At 35.8% G+C, this 25,840-nt stretch overlaps 1 protein-coding gene across 1 annotated transcript in view; it reads left to right on the top strand.

Moving 5' to 3' along the window:
- Positions 1-25,840, top strand: part of ZNF385D (zinc finger protein 385D) — a 369,440-nt gene that overhangs the window by 318,108 nt on the left and 25,492 nt on the right. The window contains exon 5 of the mRNA XM_056129228.1: positions 23,538-23,771. Coding sequence (XP_055985203.1) covers positions 23,538-23,771 — 234 coding nt within the window. The remainder of the gene's footprint in view (positions 1-23,537; positions 23,772-25,840) is intronic.

Below are 25,840 nucleotides of genomic sequence, written 5' to 3'. Positions count from 1 at the left end.
AAAAAAAGCAATAAGCATTGAGTGCTTGGCTCTCCCCAGGTACACGTGTATGTGTGTCTACAAGGTGGAGATAAAGGCAGAGACGAAGTGGGAATAATTTCTTTTTTGTATTTTGTTCATTTGTTTTGGCCACACCTGGCTGTTCTCAGGGTTTACTCCCAGTTTTTCACTCTGGGTTCACTCCTGACAGGCTCAGGGGACCAAGTAGGGTACTGGCTCTCAAACCTGGGTCGATTGTGGGCAAAGCAAGCACCTTTCCTGCTATACTATCTGGCCCTGAAAATGAATTATCTAATCTATATTTTAGCATTAAATTGTCATGAAAGGGTAAGATTACATATTGAATAAAAGAAGTATACTCAACTTTAAACATTTTGGAAGTGATTATAAAATAATTTTGAAATCTACTTACTATTTAAAAGTCTGTACTTACTGTTTGAAGCATTGCTTTATCAAAAACAATGAAAATATTGTAATCTAAAATGTTTCCTATTTTTAGAGATTGGAGAGTGTTAAAGTTTTATTGCAACCTTTATTCCTTTGACCAAATCAAGAATTCCATATAGTGCTTACTTTAGCTTCTTTTGGTTCACTTGTTTTTGTTGTTTTTTTTATATTTCTTTCCATTGTTTTCCTTGTATGCCCACTATAGTTACATACAAGTGAGATACGTAGTATGAAGACAAGAAGTGGCTTACTGGTAGTGTACAAGGCTTGAATATGTAAAGCCTTAGGTTAGATCCACAGTGGCTCTTTACAGAATACACTGTATGACAGTATCACTATAGGAAGAAAAGAGGAAGCGCTAAACCCATAAACTTTTAACATTATCCATACATGTTTAAGTATCCATAATTTTGAATTTCCTCTATCAAGGACAGTCATTAAAGACCTCAGAGCTAAAAGGTTTGTCCCTATTCTCTGATATCTGGATGGTAGAGCTGTCATCTGTGGCATCTGAACATATTTATCAGGCATCCGTGAAGGCTAGTGAGTCTGGAGACAACTGCCAGAAAACTAGCCAAATGTTATATACAAAAAGATCTATCTTCTATGCCAGATACAAAAGCAAGTAGACCTACTCACTTCACCAGGGAGGGTCAGTCTCAGCCATTCTCCAGACTTCAGATTCTCTCTGGTGCCATCCTGGGTAGATACGCTATGTGATTCTCAGCCACGAACGAGCTTCATGTGACTCCTGTGCCTTGTCTCTGTGTATGCTCTCATTTCTTTATTCGCAGTTTAGAAAATCTGTATTTTTTCTAATTTCAAAAACAAGAAATATATTATGTAAGTATTCAGGAAAAAATAGAATACCAACCACTCACTATTTGCCTTCAAATATATGGAATATGTTTGTGGGAAAAATGATATAACATTATTATATCGGATTCTCTATGCAATGTCATTGAACATTTTCTGTGGTTTGTTTTCTTAATATGTTTTATTTTATACATTTTCTATTTTAGTTATCTAGAATAACGAAATTATGTTTTACTTTTATCTGTATTGATAGCCCATACTATTTTTATATTAAATATTATTTTAAGGTTTGTTTTACTTGGTGTTGTTTGCTTAACTTTTTAGCTCACTATATAAAGCATTATATGTGAAACATATTTATTATAAACCTAATTATATATTCCTGTATTTCATATTATCTAATTTATTTATATATTAAGTAATCATATCAAATATTTATTTGAGTATATCAGTTATTCAATTGTTTATATTGTATCAATTATTTATAATTTATAATATATGATTATTGTAATGTATGTTTATAAAATTGCTTTTAAAGACTCGACTATTGCATTTTATAGAATTTCAGTCATTTTTGTCCATTAAAAAGAATTGCTGTTATATTCTCTTTTTTTTAGTAGATTTTATTTTATTGAATCACTCTGAGATAGACCCTTACAAAGCTTTTCATGATTATATTTCATTCATACAATGTTCCAACACCCATCCCTTGCATTTAAATTATTTTATCTTTTGCTTGCCTGTGTTTCTCTTTGGCTTTCAAAGATTTTTATTTACCTCTCACATAGTATCCCCTCTTTACCCTTAAAGTTTGACTATTATGAATATTGCAGAATAAATAAACAAAAATAGGTATATGTAATAGTTGTATCTTATTTAATAATATCTATTTATAAGTTTTATTTATTCTGGCTAACTAAATTTCTAGCAATCAAAGACATCTGGCTTAGGTCCGAAGTAATAAATTCCTCTCTTCCAGTTGGTTCCATGACACCTGCTGTTATCAATCATTATACAACTTTTCTCCTGGAGATCTACCCTAGGTCACAAAATTTATCATGGAGAATCTCAAGTACCAAAGAACATTTTGCACCCTATCAATGTTCAATGTTCAATGGGGGAGGTGGAACATGGAAGATTAAATTAATAGTAGGAAGGGTTTTATATCAATTTGAATATGACAGTTCTGGCCATGCAAGAACTTTGGGAAAAAATTGCAGTTTCTAGTCTAAGAAATCTGCTCATTGTGTTGTTATTGTTCAAGCAGATATTGCCAGACTGTCAGTTTCAGAATAGAAAATGTTCTAAGTAACAGAAAATAATTCATGGATAAAATATTAAGTTGCTACCATATACCATGTACCTGCATATTTAAATTTGTTAACTACAAAGTCTACAAGCTATATATTAAGTATCCAGAGGTATAAATTACTTAATATGACTGAATACTTAGTTTGCATCAGCAACCCCTTTTAACTGCATATTTGCAGCTGACCAGAAACATGCTGTAAAGTATACCATCTAACTCTGTTCTCTGAACTGTTTGATATGTACAGCTAGCTACAAGTTGATAGTGTGTTATTTCAACTGGCTAGAGGCCTAATTAGTTGTTGTGAAGTTTTGAAGGCAATTAAGTAACTATTTAACATTTAGCCCAACATGAATAATTTGAATTTATAATAATGTTGCTAGAATTGCTCTCTTGTCTTCTTCAGAATTAAAACTTAATTTCAAAGAAGACTTTTAAATGAATTTTAAATGTGAACACCCATCAGGGGAGATGGCTTAAGTGGTAGACCACATGCCTAGCATGTACAAGGCCCCAATTCCATCCCTAGCACTGCAAAATAGTTCAAGTGCTTCTAAGCAAGCACCAAATCATCAGTCCTTGCCTGTGACCCCAGCAAGCCTCCCTGGTAGTAATCCCCAGCCCCCTAAAAACAGCTGGTTATGTTTTCTGTATTTTTTTCTATGTGAAAGCTGAAAGGAAAAAAAAAAAACTAAACTTTGAAAATTACTTTAAAAGATGACAGGCAAATAGACTAATTTCATTTTATATCTTGTCTGACCTCAATTTCCGAAGATGCCCTATGTGATGGGGAAGGTGTTCTGACCAAATGCTGAGCAGTGTGTTAGCTCATGTTTTTTACTTTTTGCTTCTGTACTGGAAAATGTATTTTATTGAGGTTTACTCGGCATAATCTTTTAAGATATTTACAGTATACATCATGGTGATTTGATACAGTATGCATTATAAAACTATTCCCTATCAATTAATGAACCACCACTCAGATATTTATCCTTTGTTTTAAAATGTTAGAATATTTTATTTTCTTACTTTATTTGTTGTTATTGTTTTGGGGTTTTTGTGCCACATCTGGCAATTCTCAGGAGTTATTTCTAGCTCTGCATTCAGGAGTTACTACCATCCACAGACCATATGGTATGCAAGGAATCCAACCCAGGTTGACTGTGTGCAATGCATCATCCTAATCACTCTATTACCTCTCTGGCCCCTAAAAATGTGAGAACATTTTTAACTCTGCTCTTTTATCAAACATAGTATACAGTAGAGTGTTGTATAGTTTTCTTTAATTTTATTTATTTATTATTTTGGCTAGGGTTCCATACCCCTATTTTGTCAGGGATGAAACCTGAGTCTTCTGTGTAATACGCAGTTTTTACAACTGTAATATATGTATATGTGCATATATATATATATATATATATATACATATATATATCAGCCGCATAGCCCTGTTTTAAAAAAAAGTGTATTTCTTGCTTTGGTTTTAAAGGATTTTATGAAAATGAATGGGTGTGAAAACATTCAGAAAATTATACAGTGCTGAACAAATCGTAGATATTTAAGGCAATTATTTTTATGCAGGAAAAAAGTCTTGAGTCTTTCGAGAATAAGATCACAAATGCTGTTACCCTAATGAATTGTTCTTTTCTTTATAAGGTTCTATAATCTGACTATGGGAAATTAGGAAATCGCCACATTTTGAGAATGTAACTGTGTAAACCAGCACTTTTCTTGTGTTTTTCCTTTAAAATGTATGTATGCAATGCTAGAAAATGGTATAAAATATCACCTCTTTTACACACAGTGAAAAGACTAAATATATACTGCACTGTTTATTAAAGTACCAATTAGTTGTACTAAGTTACAAGATAACATAAAGATTTAATTTCTAAGCTTTATGCAATAAGATACTTTAAAGAAAAACCTGTCACTTTTGTTCCCATTAATGTAAACAGATTGAAACCATGTTGTTAAAAACTTTCTATAAATACAATATGATGTTAGTGAAGTTAAATGATAAATATTATTGTCTACCAACTGCTTGTCTACCTATTTCCACTATTTCCTCCATGATCCAAAATCTATTTAATAGTTGGACAGAGTATTAGGCTGAGAATTTGCAGATTGGGAAGATATACAAACCAATAGCACTCAGCACCAAATCGGCATCAGTTGTTTATTCAACCTAGAACATATGACACTAAACTGTATTTGAACTGTGTTTATACTAGAAAGAACAGATACCTATGGAAAGAACATTTGAATACGAAGCTGAGACCAGGCCTCGGTCACCAGGGAAATTTTATGTAAGCAATTACAAGAGAAACTTGAACACAACAGAGAAAGCTTAATGATCGAGTAAAATCACTGAGAATTTAGAAAATTAATAGATGACTTAGTAGCAACCAATGGTGTTGGTGATGTGGACTAATTTTTGATATAGTTTAGATTGTAAAGCAATATTGTAGTTTAAGGAATTGTTCTGGGACATGTAGCAGAATTTTGTTTGCCCAAACTTAGAGTGGAGAGTCATTGTATACAGGAACCAAGTTCCAAAGTCTTCACACAAGGTGAGAACTCGGTACTGTCAAAATTGTTCATGTATATATATCTTAGAAGATTGATATCTTAATTCCTTCCACTTTGCTTTTGAATGTCCAGCTTGTTCCATTTTGTTCTATTTCTATTTTACATGAATTGATAATTGATAGTGATACTTCAGGCAAGCACTCTTGGGGTAGTTGACTTATACTTATGGGCCTTAAAGTAAGCTGTTGGCATAGTGTTAATACTCTCTTACATAGAGAATGAGATCTTGCTGAGTGTCAGATATGCCCTAATAACAGTCTTGTGTTATTCCACATCATTCTCCACCTAGTTAATTTGTGATTATTTTTTGCATTATCACATGCAATTTTATGTATCTATCTCAATATATCTATATACATAAATTTTATCATTTTTATCTTGAGTACCATGGTTTACCAACTGTTACTTATAGGATTTCAGACAAGAACTATCCAGCACACACACTCCACCCAGATGTCTACTTCCCTCTACCCCCGCCATGTCACTACCCCCACCCCCTGTCCCCAACAAGCTTCTTACAGAAGACAAGTTCCAGTGCTGGAAACAAACATTGAGCCTATGACCTCACTGATCCTTATACCCAGACCTAAGTTATTTTAAACTTATACTTCATTTATAAAGTGTGGTGGTTTCATCCCCTTTCTTTTTATTCTAACCAGGAGATAGAGTTAAATGCAACATTAGTGTTAGTCACTTATCCAGTCACACATTAAGTACTTCAATTGTCATGTACTATACACTGATCTGGAGAAAATGCCATTAATGTAAAAACTACCAAAGTATCATGATTAATACTCAAACCTGAATATGCACATGGTGTTATGATCATTAGGATTAGGAAACTGAACATGTACTTTGAACTGAACTTGACATTAATGCTGAATTTGGAGTAAAGGGTACACTGGAAGCTTGAAAGTAACAAAGCATTTTGCAACTGGGATAGTTTGATAGTATTAAATGTACTCTTAAATATCGTATATATCTTAAATATCTATCATGTCATGAAAGGGTGGAGATTTTGTCCCACAGGAATTTTGAGAGTGATTATAATTGGCAAATAGTCAACTGTTAGGAGGATTATATTCACATGAGATGCATAATGTTCAGCCATCTCATTAATTTTCATCATTTCATTTCATCATCCTGTTAATCGTCGATTGCCTCGAGCAGGCCCCAGTAACGTCTCTTTCATCCTAGCCCTGAGATTATATTCACGGCTCTTTAGGAGAATGAGACCCATCATTGTTACTGGTATTTGGCATATTTGGTAGGCCACGGGGAGTTTGCCAGACTCTGCCCTGGTGGCAGGCTACATTCGATAGCCTGCAAGTTTGTCCAAAGTAGGAATGAGATAATAAGATGTCATAAAAAGATGTCCTGATAAGATGTCAGGCAGGAGACTGCATTCGCGGCCGCGCGGTTCCGGGATCTGGATTTTATAGTCTCTGAGTCTTGGCCGCTGATGGGATTACACGGCGCCAGGGGGCCAGGTGGTGGGTGTGACCCCCGCCTACTGGAATTTGGAGGATCTGGGTGGAAGATGCTCGACTCCAAATCGAGTAGGCTTGGAGGTCTCATTAATAGTAATAGTTTATACATCACATCCTCTCAACACAACAATCTGGTATAGCAAGAAAGCCTGCCCCCTTTTGATAGTTGTGAAGTATATGTCCAACCACTGAAAGAAAGGAAGAGTTGATACAATCTATATTCTGTTCTCATCTTTCCATGAGACAACATTTGGTTTCATTCTTATAGTAAACCAGAAATTAAGGAGTCAATTTAAGTGAAATTTCCACAATTACTCCTGTTTTAAAAACATGTTCTTTATTGAAATAAAACTAGAAAGCCATATTTGTTTACAAGCCAGTTAGACCAAATAGATGGTACAGCAAGCAAGGTGCTTATCTTTCATGTGACTGACCAGGGTTTGATCATTGGTACCCTATATGGTTCCCTGATCACACAGCCAGAAGTAAGTCCTGAGAACTTAAGCGTGTGTTCTGAAAACTAAAAAAAAAAAGTTTTTATAAGTCAGTATTTTTCAGTGTTTTCGCATATTTGTGTAGTAACCTTCATAATCAATATTAGAACACCTCTCCACACACCATCCTTTCTTATTAACTGTCACTATCCTTTATGCCCAAAGTCATCTTCCCTGGCAACCAGTAATCTACCATTTGTATTTCTAGATTTACATGTGCACAGTGGGTAGGGCATCTGCCTTACACGCGGCCAACATGGCCGACCCGAGTTCGATTCCTCTGCCCCTCTCGGAGAGCTCGGCAAGCTACCGAGAGTATTCGATATGCCAGACACAGTAACAACAAAGTCTCCAATGGAGACGTTACTGGGCCCGCTCGAGCAAATCGACGATCAACGGGAGGGCCTTTACCTTTACCTTTTAATATTTCATAAAGTAGAATCAAACAACACATAATATTTGTGTCTGGTTTCTTTTATCTCGCATAATGTTTTGAAGGTTGTTTCATAATGTGACATAGGCATGGGTGGGATTTGTTAGACTGGTACTTACTGACTGAGTCATGTGTAATTTTACATTTAACTTTTTGAGGAAGAGTGCCAACGTGTTTCCCAAAGTAGCTGCATAAACATACTAGCTATTATGTTTGAAGCTATTTATTCTAAACTACCAGCTCAAAAGATGTTTTTACAGTTTTCTAAGGTTGATATTCTCAGTTGGTTGGCTCATCCTCGAATTCATTACTTAGAAAAAAATATCATTGTGGGTTTCTATCCAATGGTAATGTTTTTATTAAAAAACATTAACTACAATTTAAATATTAACTAGTTCTGATAAATGTATAAAATTTTAAGTTCAGAACAAATTTAAAATAGCAGGAAAATAAATTTTTAGTTTACATTTGGCTCTAAAGAGAGACCTCACTTGTATTTATTGAAAGTAAGTCATTTTCTAAAAAATTTTTAACATACTGATGTATTGTTTAAGAGAAAAAATTACCCTTGTATTTTTTAAATACATTATTAATTTTTGTATTTATATTTTTATCAGCTTTTTACATATTTATTAGTATTACCACCAATTTTGGGAACATTCTTTTCTAAACTATATCATTTATTCCTCCAGATCTAGCAAAATGTTATCATGTACCAGGGCCAGACCACATGATTTTTATGGCCCTCTCTCTGATTGGGTATTCAATACCCCTGTTTTAAATTATAGCAATTTCTTAAAGTACCATTTGAACAACAGCTTGCAGCAGAAAAGTGAATGGACCATGTGTTAAATGACGGCGCCATGCCTCCCTGGGAGGGAAGGATGTTGCTCCTTTCCACCTTTTCCATCCCTGGCAGCAAGGTGGCTGCTGCCTCAGAGCTTATTGGAAAGCCAGGTATGAGCCGGTGGTGACGAAGCAACTGCAGTCTCATGGGAAGGAGGGTGGTACCAGCTCGTCCTTCATGCCCTACCAAGGTCACGAGTTGCTCCCCACGAGTGGGTTTCCAGCACAGCCATGGCTCCAGAGGCAAAAGGACTTAATCCAGAGACCGACAGCTTGCAGCAGAAAAGTGAATGAACTATGTGTTAAACTACGGTGCCATGCTTCCCTGGGAGGGGAAGGGTGTCGCTCCCTTCCACCTTCTTCCCCCTTGGCAGCAAGGTGGCCACTGCCTTAGAGCTTTTTGGAAAGCCAGGTTTGAGCCGGTGGTGATGGGGCAACTGCAACCTCATGGGAAGGGGTGCATTTCCGGCTCATTCTTCACCCCCTCCCAAGGTCACAAGCTGCCCCCCACAAGTGGCTCTCCAGCACAACCATAACACCAGACACACAGAAACCGATCTCGTAATTGTCTGGTTCTTGGCAAAAATCCCTCCAGACTTACCTATTAAAATATCAGAAATCCAAAATCTCGTGGCTGCTATTGTGGCTGTGCGACATCATATGGTTCTCATAACCAGCTATAGAAAACAAATTATTTCACAATGCCTTTTCAGCAGTTCTGATGGTTGGGGGAAAATTCTAAACAATAATGGTGCATCTTTTGTCGAAATAATGAATGTAATCAAAGTAGAGAGAGAGTTAAGTAGAAATCATCTGCCTCACAGGCATTGGAAGGGTGGGAGGGGGATATATTGGGGTTCTTAGTGGTGACAAATAAGTACTGGTGAAGGGAAAGGTGTTTGATCATTGTATGACTGAGACTTAATCTTGAAAGCTTTGTAACTTTTCCCACAGTGATTCAATAAATAAAGCAACCATTGAAAACTTGCTATATATAAATGGAACTTAAACATATAGCACAGTACCTTAGATTGAACAATATTTTATTACTGAAATACATTTGTGTTCCTGGTACTATAAAATTAGTTCACCATTAGATGTGTATAATGGCATAATGTTTCAGCAAATATATTTTAGTCAAAGAAAAGAATATAATTACTGCACTGTGTAATTAATATTATTGTAGACATATCCCTGAATGATTAAGGCTAATATTTTCGATACTGTTTGGGTAATATTTTGGTTTTGTTTGTTTCTTTGTTTAGGGGCGCACAGCTGGCAATGCAAGGACTTATTCCTAATTCTGTGCTCAGGCATCACTCATTGCGGGGCTTGGCTCAGATCATAGATAGAACCCAGTTGCCATGTGCAAGGCTAACACCCCACATGCTTTATTATCTATCTAGGCCCAAGAATAATATTTTCTAACGCTAACAATAAGACTTTTTTTAAATATTGATTATGCCCTTGCTACTTAATAGCTATATTGATTCTAGCAGGTGCCTTTCTATTAAAGAGACAGCTTGCTAATTTTAAAATGAGAATTTTGATGTTGATCTCCATCTAGTTTTGAAGGTAAAAGGAAAGAAACTTATAAGGGAATTATTTTAAAACTGAATTTTACTCAATACCTTAGCAATAACTATTTTGTTATGCTTTTCTATATTTTTAAAAATTTCCCCTATTTTTATTGAGTCACTGTAGTTCACAATATTGTTAATGATAGAGTTTCGTGCATACAGTGTCCTCTATGTACACCCTTCATCAGAGTGTCAACTTCCCTTCACAAATCACCCATTGATCTTTCCATCAGTCCCCTCACTTGATAAACTCAATAGAATATTAACATTATCTTGCATCAAAAATTATCATCATTACTTACTTGTGCTATCACTCCAGCCCAGCTGTAGGGCGTTTGCCTTGCACGCAGCCAACATGGCCGACCCGAGTTCGATTCCTCCACCCCTCTTGGAGAGCCCGGCAAGGTACTGAGAGTATCTCTCTTGCACGGCAGAGCCTGGCAACATATTCGATACGTCAAACACAGTAACAACAAAGTCTCCAACGGAGACATTATTGGGCCCGCTTGAGCAAATCGATGAACAACGGGAGGGCCTTTACCTTTACCTTTACCTTACTTACTTGTTAAATGTTAGGATCATTTAGGTTTACATTTGTGACTGTGCACTGTTAATGCCCAAGAGCTGATATATGTTACAGTAGGGCCAGAGCGATAGCACAGCGGGTAGGGCATTCGCCTTATAAGCGGCCAACATGGCCGACCCGAGTTCGATTCCTCTGCCCCTCTCGGAGAGCCCGGCAAGCTACCGAGAGTATTTGATATGCCAGACACAGTAACAATAAAGTCTCCAATGGAGACGTTACTGGGCCCGCTCGAGCAAATCGACGATCAACGGGAGGGCCTTTACCTTTACCTTTACCTATTGACATTTAGAAAAAAATCCTATCAAACAAGACTGCTAGGTTGAGAAAGTTGCCATGTATTATGCAAAATTTTAAAGAGCAAAAAATAATGAAACAAATGCAGTTGGAGCATCCATCTTTATCTCATTTTGTATGATGTATTATATCATTTTATGTACATGATCTAACATATATCTTGCAAAATCAACTGTAGACTTCACTGACATTTGTGTGTTTCAGTGATATTTCCATCAGAATTTATAAATCATAATATCATTTGGCACCTTTTCCATTAGCTCTCAGAAATCTTAACAGGATGTATCCTTCAATAGAAATAGCATTTGTGATGATAGGAACTTTAAAAACTGATGGAAAAGAGATTTTATCTAAATTTATGGATTGGTTCATCTTTTCAGTCCACCTAAACTGACTTATAAAAATATCCATTAACAACAGAAGCTCACTTTTTTTTCAAATCTTCAGTTTAGAAGAGCAAATATGATGCATTTCTAGTATTTTTCTCTTTTATTTCTTTCTTGGCAAAAATATTATAATCAAATAAAATTAATTTATATATTATTTAGACTTTTTAACATACTAGACTGATGAAACACGTATTTACCTAGGGTTGACAAGTAGGTCAGAGAAGATACTTTGATAGGTCTTCGAATTGTATTTGAAGGTTAGATCCCAGGTTTCTGTTAGGCGACATAAAAATGACTACTGAAATTATGGTATAGTTATCTTAGAAATGCATATCTTGTATGTTAAACAATCATAAAGTTGTGTGAAATAATTGCATGTTGATTTTTTTAAAATTCTAGGTATTCTTAAAAATTTCTCCAACACAGAATTTTCTGTGAACTTAAGTGATCTAGATCAATTTACTTGGTGAAAAAAATAAATCAGCATTTTTAAAAATCTTGGTGTGAATTACAGTGTTCTCTGGGCGAACTCCTAAGTACAAATGATTTCACTAAACCAGGCCAAACAACATAACAGGTTGCTGCATCCCTGGCCAGTTCATGTTCTGTTGTTGTATTTTTGCCCTCAAGACCCTTGAAAGTTTATAAATTTATTTTTCTTCAAATATCCTCAGTGAAAGAGGTAGTTTATTGAGCAAATTCAAATTGTACATAGAGAAATACTTGGACTTAAGAGTTATTTGGTAATTTGTGTTGTTATAGACTAGAGTGTAAAAGAATTGAGAAGACAAAGGAAAGAAAGAACCTTGAGACTCCAGCCTTGTACTAACTACTTATCATCCCAGTTTCCTGCTGCATGACCCCAAGGCAAAGGTCTCCTTGGGGCTTTAGATAGTAGCTGTAGGTTACTGACTCAGATTCCGTCTCTGGCATGCCATAAGGTACCCTGAGCACTGCCAGGAGTAATTCCTGAGCACAGAGTGAATTGTAAACCCTGATCACAGAACCAGGAATAATCCCTGAATTTTGAACTAGGAGTAAGCTCTGATCACTGACAGCCTAACCCTCACCCCTCCCACCCCACAAAAAATAATAAGGAAGGAAGGAAGGAAGGAAGGAAGGAAGGAAGGAAGGAAGGAAGGAAGGAAGGAAAAGTCTCCAGACCCATTGCTCCCATCCTTTCATTTGTCTCATCTTCCCATCTCCAGGAAATTAGATAGTGTCCTTGAGTGTTCTTTCTTCAATAAAATGATGACAGGACAGCTCATACGGTAAGACTTTCATGTTAAAAATAACCCACCAAGGCCACCACCTTGTCAGCCTGCCATGGTCTTCAACCTTGTTCTCAAATGTCCAGGGCTGACTCTTCACACCCAGCTTACTTTCTGGTTCTAACTTCTGTCTCCAGTGCTCTAAATCGACTGTTGAGACTTGGCTGTGATCTTGACCATTTGGCAATAGTCTTCCAAGTTCCAGACTTGGATGTGACTGCCTCACACACTCCCTGTCTGCTCAGTCTTGGGACTCAGTAAATCAACCCTTACTGTTAGCATTCTTGGCCTAACTTGCTCCCTGAGCCAGAGAAGGCTGCCAGTGAGATGTGAACAAAGCTAGTTACACATCACAGTAAGGCTTTTCCAAATACATCTAATGTTGATTTTCAATAGGTTTACAGAAAACATTGTGCATGACATAGAAAACTATTCCAAGTCTCCAAAAGTTAATTTTTAACTTCGATTTACATGGTTGGGTTTTTGTTAAAACTAAGAGTAGTATAATTTCAAACAAGTATACAAATAAAATAATGACCTCGTCCAAAGCATAGGAGTTATATTTTTAAGTTGGTTTATTATCTAAACTGTGAAATTTCAGAATTTCTAATCATATCAAATGAACTCTACTATAGTCTTCTGATTTGACTCATGAAATGAGATCCCAAAGAATGAAATGGAATAGAAGTGTCAGCATCCTCTGAAAGACAGGTCACATGGAACCATATTTCTACCCTTTGATGGCTATAAAAATATTTAGCATTTTACAGGATTAGAACATCTAGTACTAACTGGTACAATCAGAGATAATACAAATTTACTTTGAAATTATTCCACAGATATTATATCCTTTATTAGAATAGAACTTTGCTTAAGATATGTTTATCTTTAAGTATTAAATTAAACCTATATTGATAGAACTGATCAGAATACTTTTTTCCCAAAGTATATAGTAAGTAAATATTTGGGTTTGAAGTGAATAAAAAAATGAATTGGACTTACTTAAATAATGGCAAAATAGTCTATTAAAGTACACTTCAAAAAATCTGAGTGTTTTTCTGTATTATTTAAACAAAAAAGAATATCTTTTTACTAGTACAGTAGTATTTTAGTGAAACAGTTTAAGTTTCATGTAAATACCTTGTACTAACTAATTGTGCAACTGGGGCTAGTAGTGATTTAGTTAAAATGAATATATTCTCAAAGCAAAAGGAATTTGTGATTTGATAAAATTTTATTAAAGAGGCAATCTGCTCTAGTTTGGGATTTCTATAAGCATTTTAATTTTATATCTGAAATTTTAGGAAATTTTTGTTTATAGTTTCTCTAGATAAAAAAGGTTTTTTTTCTATCATGAAAATAAGTCTTTTGGTTTTACAGGACAAATTAGGCATTTGACCCATGATTATATTATTTTCCAAGAAGTGCTTTCAATTTTTAAGATTCATCCTTGCAGAATATAACAAGTAGAATTTAGATGAATGCTTTCTGTTTTAAATTTTACATTTTCTTAGTTTTTATATGTACTCTGAATCTTAGGAGCTTCTTGACTTAAATATATCAAATCTGAAGAAAACAACTACTAAGAAGAGAATTATTATATAGAACGATGCTTATGATTACGGTATAAGATGATCTTAGTCTTGCTCCTCTAATGCTCAGTAGTTGTTAAAAATGTGTTTTAGAAAGTTTCTAGCTTGTTTTTTTATAATCCTGCTCTTTCTATATTTTTTCTCACTTCCCCAGCTGTTTATGATTTGTCCTGTAAAACTTACTACCTGAAATTTGCTTTCCATGTTCTTTGATAAATAGTTCTTAATCTTGATATCTGATTGTGGCAGGTGCTTATAAGTTACATCATAATAGATTTTTAGTGATTAATAAGCTTTCTAAATAGTCAATCTATAAATAATTAACATTGTAATAAAAAAGTAGTCTTGAACACAAAATAAAATGCCCAAAGCCAGATGCAACAATGTTCTAAAATATATTTACACTAAATATCTTATCGCTGTGCCACTCAATGTGAGCCTTTTATTTTGTTTTGTTTTGCTGCCACACGCAGCAATGCTCAAAGATTACTCCTGGCTCTATACTCAGGAATTACTTCTTGCAGTGCTCTGTAGACCATATGGGATGGCGTGGATCAAACCTTCCCAGCTATATATTAGTCAAATGACTTACCCACTGTGAAATCTCTGTCACCCTGCCCCCAGTTTTTTCACCTCCAAGATAATGTTACAGTACACAAATTGAAAACTGATATTTATTATTTCCTTTTTATCATGTGGACTGTCTCTTTACTTTGGGGGGAGCAAGAATTTGTATCCTAAATTGCTAGTTACAACTATCTGGGATATCAGTTCTCCACATCATAAATTCATGGGACAGAAGGTAGAAAATTCCTTACTTAGTGTTTACTTTCATTTAGTAAAAGCTTTCAATATGCATGATCTGTTACATCATTTTATTATTAATGTCATGAAAGGTTTGGACAAAAGGGAAATCCATGTTTTTAACCATCAATAAAAAACTGTGACAGATGTTTTGTGTAATATGGCATCAAGTTCTTTAATTTGTCAAAATTTGTGATTTAATGATATGGGAACTGTCATCATGCCATGCCACACTTTGTTAGTTTTTCCTGTCTGAAATATTTTGGAACTTGGGATGTTTATAAATGTTGAAAGATGTTCATTTTTACTTTCTTGCTGAGGAAGGGGGAAAATGTCTATTATAGGGCTGACAGAAAGCTCACTAATTTAGTGGTATCCAAGTCACAAATAGCAACATGGGCCTGATGGTTCAAGTCATTGTATCCTTTAGAGCTTAGGCACACCAGGGCCACTTCGGACCTTGCTCAGAGCCATACAAGGCTAGAGATCAGGCTCAGGGCATCATACATGTCACATATGTGTGCTATCCTTAGGACTCATATACCTAGACCCTTATTCAGGATTTTTAACTTAGTGACATGTGTTAGGTGGAACCTTATTCAGGATTTTCACATAGTGACTTATAATATATACAATCATCAAAAATACAGAGTCCAGTGCAAGGGATGTGTGCCATGATAAAGCACATGCAAGGCATGTGTGAAGTCCTGTGTTCCATGACTCTACTGCAATTAAAACAGAGCAGCAGAGATTAAATGGAACCTCTTGCTAGGTATGTCCCTCCTTGTGGGTAAGCCTGTAGATATGGTCAAATGAACGAAGAACATGAAAAAGAAACCACCAATAGAATCATTTCTAAAACTTTTTTTTTTGTCATGAAACACCTTCTTAATCTTCAGAATGTCAGTATATTTAAGAGGAAGCAGCTGTTCTCACTTTTCTGATATTTTAAATTCACACAGAGGAGAGGAAAATAAATTGTAGGTAATTCTGAGCCTTCAGTATACAGGAGAACATGATGAAGTGTCTTTGGCACATATTAATCTTGTTACCTGTAAGCAAACTTAAGTCACCCACAATCCTACTTGTATTACAAGGTTTGTAACTAGGAGGATAAATTACTTACTTAATTTATTTATTTCTTTTCTTTTCCTAATTACTTTCAGTACCAGAGAACAAACCCAGGGCCTCACACATGTGAGGTACACGCTATTCCACTAAGCCATATTCTAGCCTTAGAAGAATACATGTCTTCCCCAGATCATGTAACTCAGCTGCATTTTTTATTATCTGAAATTCAAATTGTGGAATTTTTTGAAGTTATTTCTTATGCTTTCTAAATTAAAAATATATATTATGATATTTTTTGTATATGAGTGAAGATAATGGGCTGTTATTGGTACTGACTTTCTTCTTTATTTCGTTTATTTATTTTTTTAAATTTATTTATTTATTTTGAATACCCATCCCTCCACCAGTGACCATTTTCCACCACCACGGATCCCAGTATCCCTCTCACCCCCCAGCCTCCCCAATCCACCCTGTCTCTGTGGCAGGGAATTCCCTTTTGTTCTCTCTCTCCTATTGGGTGTTGTGGTTTGTATAAGAGTTAAGCCTGATTTTCAGGGAGAAACATTGGATGATTTACTTTCCATTGATCACTTTTTATATAGAGAGATATCGCCCGGCTGCTTACATGGCCGCGCGGTTTGGAGTAAAAGTCCTGGTTCCCGCATACTCGAACTATGCTTGTAGAGGTTCCTGGTCACCAGGGTTCCATCTGGAGGAGGCAGGATGCGGCACCTACCCCATCTGGGACTTCCCGGTGATCTCGGCTCTTTTTGGGACCTGGTGCATTCTCCGGGAGCTGTGGATCCCCCCTCCCGCAGCCTTTCTTCTCTGCGGCTGTGTGCTGTAAAGATGGCACTGGGGGCGGGTTGACTTTCTTCTTTAATTCTTAGATAAAACCCCATTCCACAAACTATTAGCTATATTTCCACCACCAAGTGTATGCATATTATTAATGAATACTTGCTGCAGAGCACTGATGGAAAAAGAAACAGAGATGCAAAATGCAGACCATTTCAACCTTTTTGTTTTTTTCCTGTTTAACGGCACCTATTATTTCTTACTCCCTGTCATATATATATTATTCCTGGAAGGTTGCTGGTTGAGTCTTTCATAGAAATATAAACTTGTCTTTGGAAAACATTAATGAAGGTGAATCATTATCTTAGATTTTCATCTTTTGAAAATCAAAAAGCAAAAGATAAAATGAAGAGAAGTGCTTATTTACATGATTTGAACAGAAGGTTATTTGAGACCTGATCTTTTCTCTCTTCTTCATCTGAATTGATAATTTAGAAGGAATGGGTGATTGGACATACACAATGGATCCTATCTCCAGGGTGTTTAATTTCTTCTCATATCAATTTTTAAGTACAGCAATGGCAACACTCCCTCTGAGACCCAGGCATCTGGGCTCCAGCTCTGCTGGGGAGGAAGGAAACCTGTGGAGCTAGGGATAAAGTACAGGACATTACTCAGGCACTCATATGTCCTACCACTTAAGCAACATCCTGGCATCCTAATGTCTAATTTTTGAGATGCTGTCATCAAACAAGCATAATAAATTATGACCAATTTCCATAACTAGAAAGGGAAGTAGAAAATTCTTTCTGAAAAAAAATATTTCAATCTTCAGGGCCAAAGTCAGCACAGCAGTTAAAGTGCACACTAGGCAACCAACCAAGTTCAATTCCCAGTACCATATGGTCCCCCTACCCTACCCCAGGACCATATGGTTCCCCTACCCCTACCCTATGTGGATCCCTGAAGTTTCCTAGCATCAGTAGTATGTTCTGGGTATTCCTGAACTACAAGAACAGAAAAGTATTGCATCCTAGGGCCTTTGCATTGAACCAGTCAGTGGCCCATTTGGCCCAGGATCACCAGTGAGGACCGTGTACCTCCTGAGTACTGATTGTAACCCCCACCTCCCAATTAACATTTTAGTAATTAAAATTAAATGAAGAGCATATGCTTCTGAGCTGAAGAGTTCAAATCATTCATTGCTGAAAATCCTGTTGCTGGGCAAGTTTCCAAATCTCTCCTTACTGGTTATAGTCTTTTCTCTCTAAGCAGGGCTGAAAGGGGGTGTCATCTTTTAAGCTTTCATGGGAACTGAATAAATTCATACCTATAATTGCTTTTTTTAAAAAAAAGTGCTTTCACAGTCACTAATTATAATTGTTTATTTTTTTTTTGTTAAATACTGAGTGTCTTTTTCATGCCAAGTATAAATTTTAGGATATAGTCATGAGCTAAGCACATTAAGGGATTCATCTTGCATCATTAAGGAAGTGACTTGCATCTCAACATGACAGCACAGTGGGTAGGGTGTTTGCCTTGCGTGCAGCCAGCCCAACTGAGCTGGATTCGATTCCTCCTTCATCCCTCTTGGAGAGCCTGGCAAGCTACCGAGAGTATCTCACCCGCACGGCAAAGCCTGGCAAGCTACCTGTGACATATTCGATATGCCAAACACAGTAACAACAAGTCTCAAAATGGAGACATTACTGGAACCACTCGAGCAAATCAATGAATGGGAGGACAATTAATTTCATGAAGTGCTATTTCATGAAGCTCTCTTTTGAACTCTCTGTTCTCTCTTTGTCTCTCTGAATTCATGTCCCATTGAAGTATAGCATGAAAAGCAAGAGATGGATTTGGAATTGGGGTGCAATGTCAAGTGCAATGTAATTCTGTTTATTAATATTTACTTATAAATATTAATTTATATGATTTAACAAACAATCTTAGAATAACTTTGTTTACATAAAATACATAGATTTTGTTGAGGTTCCCATATACCCTACACCAATTTCCCATATTAGTAACATCTCACATGGCTGTGCTGCATGTATCGTAACTAATAACTTAATATTGAAAAATAATTATTAAAGTATGTATTTTATATTCATATTTTCTGAGATTTTCCTTAATGTTTTTCTTTTGCCCCAGAATCTCAACCAAGACATAACAGTATGTTTTTCCTCATGTCTCCTTGCATTCTTGCAGTTTGTGACAGCTTCTCATTTTTTATTTTGTACTTTTCTTTGTCTAAAGAGGTGTTTTATGAGTTTGGGGGAGGGAAATTACAGGGATAATTTTCATCACTGCACATGAAGAGCATATGCTATTAAATGATCACCTATTGAAGATCCCATTTTAAAGAATAGACGTAGAACTGAAATCTTTTTATATGTAATTTTCTTTGTGTTATATATACACATACATATATGGATAATACTTGATTATCTTTGAGTAATTTACAATTATAAAATGCATGCCTTTTTTTGTTAAAGCAAAGTCCCCTCACCACTGATAAATGAAAGTGGAAATCTACAATTTGTTATAAAGTAATAGTAAGCCCATATTTTTGGAAAAAGAGCTATGTAGTATATTTGAAATGAACAAAAATACAGCTGTTATATTTTTTTCAAGTGAATTGCATGCTTGAAAAATAACAGATGTGGCTCAGCTAAGTGGACTAAAGGATTCAACAAAGTGGTAGCACTGCAGTTAAGTGATTTGATTCTAATGCCTGTAAGTCTGTTTAATGCAAGGAACTTGCCTTGATAAATGTTAATACTTCCCAAAGCCTGAGGCCTAGAGAATCTGAAGACTCTAATCTTGTGGCCTCATTGGTACAAATGTGCATTATCCTTTGGGGTTAGGAAAGACTCTAAGGTAGCTGGGCCTGCTGGGCCCCCTGGACCACCACTGGCTCGCGAAGAACATTGCTGGCTGCTCACACCCGCTCATCTTCTCCGACCACTTTTCCATGGCTGCCCAACTGGAGCTGGCACTGCCTTTTCTGCCACCAGTGAACAGCCTCCACCTCCCTGGCAGGAGGTAGTCCTGGCACCTGCCTCTCAGGCAGGAGGTAGTCCTGGCACCTTCCTCCCAGGCAGGAGGTGGTTATTCAGCACTCACCTCCCAGGTAGGAGGCTGTTCCTGTTCCCTTCAGGAAGTGCTCTGCTTTCTTCATTAGAAAACCCATCAAAAGCTGAAGTTAAGAGGACTGAGGTATCAGAGAGAGGGAAAGAGAGTTTTGTTTTGTTTTTGTCTCAATGATTTAATTTTTCCATCTGATTCTTGGAACCAGGCTGGAGAGATAGCACAGTGGGTAGGGCGTTTGCCTTGCGCTCAGCCGACCCTACTGGCTGGAGTTCAATTCCTCCGCCTCTCTCTGAGAGCCCGGAAAGCTACCAAGAGTATCTCGCCCCCATGGCAAAGCCTGGCAAGCTACCTGCGCCATATTCAATATGTGAAACACACTAGCAGTAAGTCTCACAATGGAGACGTTACTGGGTACACTCGAGCAAATGATGAACAACGGGAGGACAGTGCTACAGTGCTAAGGTAGCTGCCACAGGAACTGGGACATCCCTGGTTTTGTTTGTTCTATGCTTTGGTTATGTATTTCTCCAAAATTTTGGGAATTTGATCTGGGATTACTATTTTCTGTGCTCTATAAAATTTTCAGATCAAGACAAGAAATCTGAGAGGAAAGATTGACAGAAACTGAGTATTATCAGAGTTAGTATAACTTAGATTTAAATGGAGTAAATGCCCACAATATCATACTCTGAGCATTTATATATATATATATATATATATATATATATATATGTATAGCCACACCCATCCATAATATATGGGTGTAGCCACCCATATATTTAAATATATTTGTGTTAAATATAGTTACTCTAAATATATTTGTGTTTATGACTGGGCAACATAGAGCTAATCATAAGAGCAATTTTATGATTTTAGCTCACTTTGTGACATTATTATGAACATTAGAACATTGAACAAATCATTCACGTTTTTTGTTCTCTAAAATTCTTGATTTCCTGTTCACTGAACACTGTCTTGACTGACTACATTTATCTGTGTAATATTGGAACATTGCCTTAACTTTAATAAGTTCTTTTGTATATGAGATTACTATATAAAACACAAAATTATTTTTAAATTTGTTACTTATTCACAGATGTATGTGCATGCTTTCAAATAATAATTTCTGATATATTGAGACAAGTGAATAAATATTAAAGTATTTTAAAGCAGTCATTATGTTTTGTGACACGTCTAACTTACCAGAAACATTTTCTACTACTTAACATTTCAACATTGGCACCTTGGTATGCAAAAAACAACTGAACAAGAAATGAACTTTACAGTGTTAAAGGGAATAAATCAATTCTGATAGTTAAACAGTGTTAGAATAACCTTGTTTTGCTTTAGCAATGATAGACCAATTAGGAGTATGATTTTTTTAAACATTGTTGGCAGATAGTCTCCACGATATTTGAAGGAGATTTGATGATCTTAGCAGCTAAATACGTGATTAGTAATCTGTGTAGTGTTAGGCATAGAAAATAAGATTTAGATTAAATATTTTATACAACATCCTTAAATAAGAGTTCATTCTCTTTGATCAGTATTTAGGGGGTAAAAAATAAATACATCTAATTCCCTCTTATATAATATGGATCAAATGGTTATACAAGCTAAAAGACATAGTGTAAGTGCAATCAGTACTTGATTTAATTATCTAACAAGACAGAAATAAACATTTATCATTACAACACTTTATTGCAGCAGATCACTGTCCTTTATAATTATTGGCAGATCCATTGCTCATAAACTTTTCAATGTGACATTACAGAATGATTATGGCAGCTTATAGTTTGAAAAACAATTCCAAGAGAAGGTATAGATGAAGAAAGCTTTAAGGAAGGTTTTGAATGGTCAGTTAAGAACCAGGCGGTGGGCTCTTTTCCACTCTGGAGAAGTCTGTGTTCTCTCTTGAACGTCTCTTTCTTCACCTTTCTCCCACCTCTCTCTCTCTCTCTCTCTCTCTCTCTCTTCTCTCTCTCTCTCTCCCTTTCTCCTCTCTCTCTCTCCCTCCTCCTCCCCTCTCCCTCCCTCCCTCCCTCTCTCTCTTTTTTCCTCTATTTTCTCTATCTTTCTCTCTGTCCCCTCACTCTTCATAAGTAATTTTTTTCAATTAAAATACTTTGTTTCACTAAAAAAAGAAGAACCAGTTGGTGGAATGGAGAGAGGAAAATATAAGTAGAAATGATATAAAGAGAAAAGGATATAAGATATGAGTTGCAAATAGAGCTCACATTGAGTAGAAGGGATAAAAGTAGAGGAATAAAGAAAAATTAGGAAAATGATAATAAGGAGAAAATGAGTAGAAAGGATATAAATAGAAGAAGTATAAGATATGAGTAGAGCTCATTGTAATTAATTCTTGATGTAAACATAATATTGATTGGCATATTTGGAATTTTAGCAATATATGTCTATATTGTCACTGTATGTTACTGTTTTTGGCATATCAAATATGCCATGCATAGCTTGCCAGGCTCTGCTGTGTGGTTGGGATACTCTCGGTAGCTTGCCTGGCTCTCTAAGAGGGACAGAGGAATGGAACCTTGGTTAGCTGCATGCAAGGCAAACACCCTACCTGCGGTGCTGTTGCTCCAGCAGGAAAACAGTAACAAGTCTCACAATAGAGATGTTACTGGTGCCCACTCAAACAAATCGATGAACAATGGGAGGACAGTGTTACAGTGCTACATTATAGCTGTATATTGACCTGAGTTAGAGTAAATATTTATTCTTTGTACATTGTCCCTCCAGATTAGAATCAGATAATAGATCTATTCTACCTGCCTGTCTGACTATCTATTTATACATATTCCTACTTTAAATCTAGTAGGGATATAGTATATAAACATTTCCATCGTCATTAAACTTTTTAAATAACATGACATTTATTTGATATGACCAGTCACCAGTCTGTTACTTCCTTATAAAGAAGTTACATTGAGGTTTGAATACTGCTGTTATAAATTCCCCAAATACAGCTTAGTACAGAGCATGCATTTAATAAGTATGTCAGACTAGAATCCATTTTACCTGTATATTGATGATTTTTGTACATGGTGCTGAATATAAACCTCTTTGTAAATAGAATAATGGTTTCCTAAGCATCTAATCTGGACAAAGAACTCTAAACAGATTTCTTCTGTGTTTTTGCTGTTGTATGACCATATATGAAAGAATAAGAGCTTATTGTTCAATTATAGGAAAACATAAAAAGAAAATTTTAAGAGAAATTACATATTAAAAATTACACAGTTGCTCTTAACCCTATGTTTTCAAAGTCATCTCTCTAGGAATATATGTTAAAGTGCAATGCATTCTAAGAATATATTGAAAGGGCACATGTTAAGCAAAAAAAAATGATGAATGTATTTATTTACCCCACATTAAAAATGTAAAGCATATTTGCACATACTTTCAAGGATTTTCTAAAGATTTTATATGAAATTCTATATGGTCATCTATATAAATTTCTTCACGACATGATAGATGAATAGCTGATAAGCAGTGATTGCTGGCTGCTCTTATCTTTCTTAGCATGATGCAGCATTAGTGATATATTTCCAAAAAGTAGAAAGATAATACCACTGTTTTCCCTCTTTTCCCTCTCTATGCTATTTTGAATGCAGACAGTACCGCAGGGACACCAGCAATATCAACGACGACAACTGTGGAAATTCGCAAAAGCAGTGTTATGACAACTGAGATCACCTCTAAAGTGGAAAAAAGCCCCACAACAGCCACTGGCAATAGCTCATGCCCTTCCACAGAGACTGAGGAAGAAAAGGCAAAACGGCTCCTGTACTGTTCCCTATGCAAGGTTGCTGTCAACTCTGCCTCACAGCTGGAGGCGCACAACAGTGGTGAGATACAGTGATTTCTTTTCTGTCTCAACAGCGCTGCAATTATCTTTCTCTGAATAGATTAGATCTTTTGCAGCAGGGGACAAAGGGGTAGCAGAAAACTGGCAATTATTACATGGAATTCATTAAGCATTAAAAACTAAAAATGACAAGCGAAGTGTCATTTACATGAGGGCAAAAGAGGGTTTTGACACCATGTTGTGTATGTTTGTTTTTCATTAAGCCTTAGGAGATAAAATAAAATATAATTCTAAAGTATAAGCTTTGCATTTATATGATTTTTTATGTTACTGTGTACTTCTTACATTTGCTTCTAAATGAAGTTTTCTAAAGTTGTACCAAAAATTGCTACAAAATTGGTTTTCCATGTTAAATGTATTTGCTATTTTAGTTTTTAGGGCAAAGAAATATTGTTTGGACCAAATCTATATGACCTAGGCAACTAAGTGTAATGTATTTATTATGGATGCTCATTAAGCTATGATCTCTACTTATACCATTTTATTTATTTTTTCTGGCAATGTACAGATTGGTATTTTAATGAGTCTTGGTGAAGATGCAAAACCAATTAAGTAACACAGAAATAATTCAAATGTAGTCTACTCTATTTTCAACACTAAACTAATATTAGCATAACAGAAAATGCTGATAAGCTAGGATGAGATACTCTCCCGATATATTTTTATTTCATCAACATGTTCTAACTATAGCTATATTCAAATATAGAGAAATATACAGAAATATATTTATTCTTGTATATAGAAATAGTCTATAGCTATCCTTAGTTTTATGTAGTCATATAATGTTATGTGTAGGTCTATATAATAAAATTAAAACACTCATATATTTCTGCCCTTCCTGAAAGTTTAGCCAGCCATTTGGCTCAAGATCAGCTTTTCTCTAAAAGACTGTGTTCATTGCCAGAACTCTGTCAGCAACTACAATAAAAATAAAAGAATCATTTGTGAATCATACTCCAAGTTAATATCACAGCTGTATGTTCACTGAGTCATTGACCAATCACTGTGCTACAGCAGCAATATTCATGCATTGACTTCAGGACTCTGAGGGGGTAATTGCAGATGGAGAATAATTTTTTCAGCATGTATCTTTCTCCTGCATACAACATCAATTGTGTGCATCAGAGAGAGTTCAGGAGTTCAGGAGCTGTGAAACACAAAAGCATCTGGCCCCAAGTCAGAACCTGTACCAGGCAGATTTTCCTTGTTTATTCATACAAATGCATTTCACCTCAATGCAAGATAATTGGGCGAGCACAAACATCACTGGAAGTTCATTTGTTTCAACAAGTTCTTGATCTTTCCACAGAGGGATAGATAAACATGTTCACTTGAGGAGGGATCAATTTTGACAGATAAACTGTACCCTTTAAAGGCTGGAGTTAATTTATCAAGAATTTGTCCTTCCTGAATTCTTATCAGAAACATCCAGCTTAAAGGGAAAGAGGGATTATTTATTTGCTCATATCACATCAGGTCATCATTTTCTTATTCCAGTTCTATATGATTGTTATCTCTGTGTGTCAGAATTTATCTATGGAGTCTTAAAAGCACATAAGTTTGCATTTATGTATAAATATCAAATAAACTTATTTGTAGGAAATACCCTCAGTGTTACTTGAGGTGCCATACCTTGGCTATATTTGGAGGCATTGGGTCACTCATAATTGTAGTGGGTGGAAGATACACTTTGCCAGAGATCAGATATGGGGTCTCTCACTTGAAGATATAGGATTGACCACTTTAGCCATATCCCAGCCTCTACTCTTACATATTTTTAATACTTTTTTCAATAAAATATTTTCTATATCTAGGAACTCTTATTTATTATATGCTCAGGATTTTAGAATCTATCATGCCTGGGAAAACAAAAACAAAAACAAAATACTCTTAAATCTGGCTCAATCTGGTCTGAGTCCCGCTGTAACCACCTTTCTGAGTCGGAGGAAGTGAGTAAGTTTCGCCCCCTTATTTGAATTCCTTTACTGAAGGGTACTCACCAAATCTTCAGCCAAATGAGGGCACTGGTATCACTCCTCTTTCCTCTGA

The sequence above is a fragment of the Sorex fumeus genome, unplaced genomic scaffold (assembly GCF_029834395.1).
Source record: "Sorex fumeus unplaced genomic scaffold, SorFum_2.1 ptg000072l, whole genome shotgun sequence".
In the NCBI taxonomy this organism is placed as follows: domain Eukaryota; kingdom Metazoa; phylum Chordata; class Mammalia; order Eulipotyphla; family Soricidae; genus Sorex; species Sorex fumeus.
This window is presented reverse-complemented; position numbering and strand designations above follow the sequence as displayed.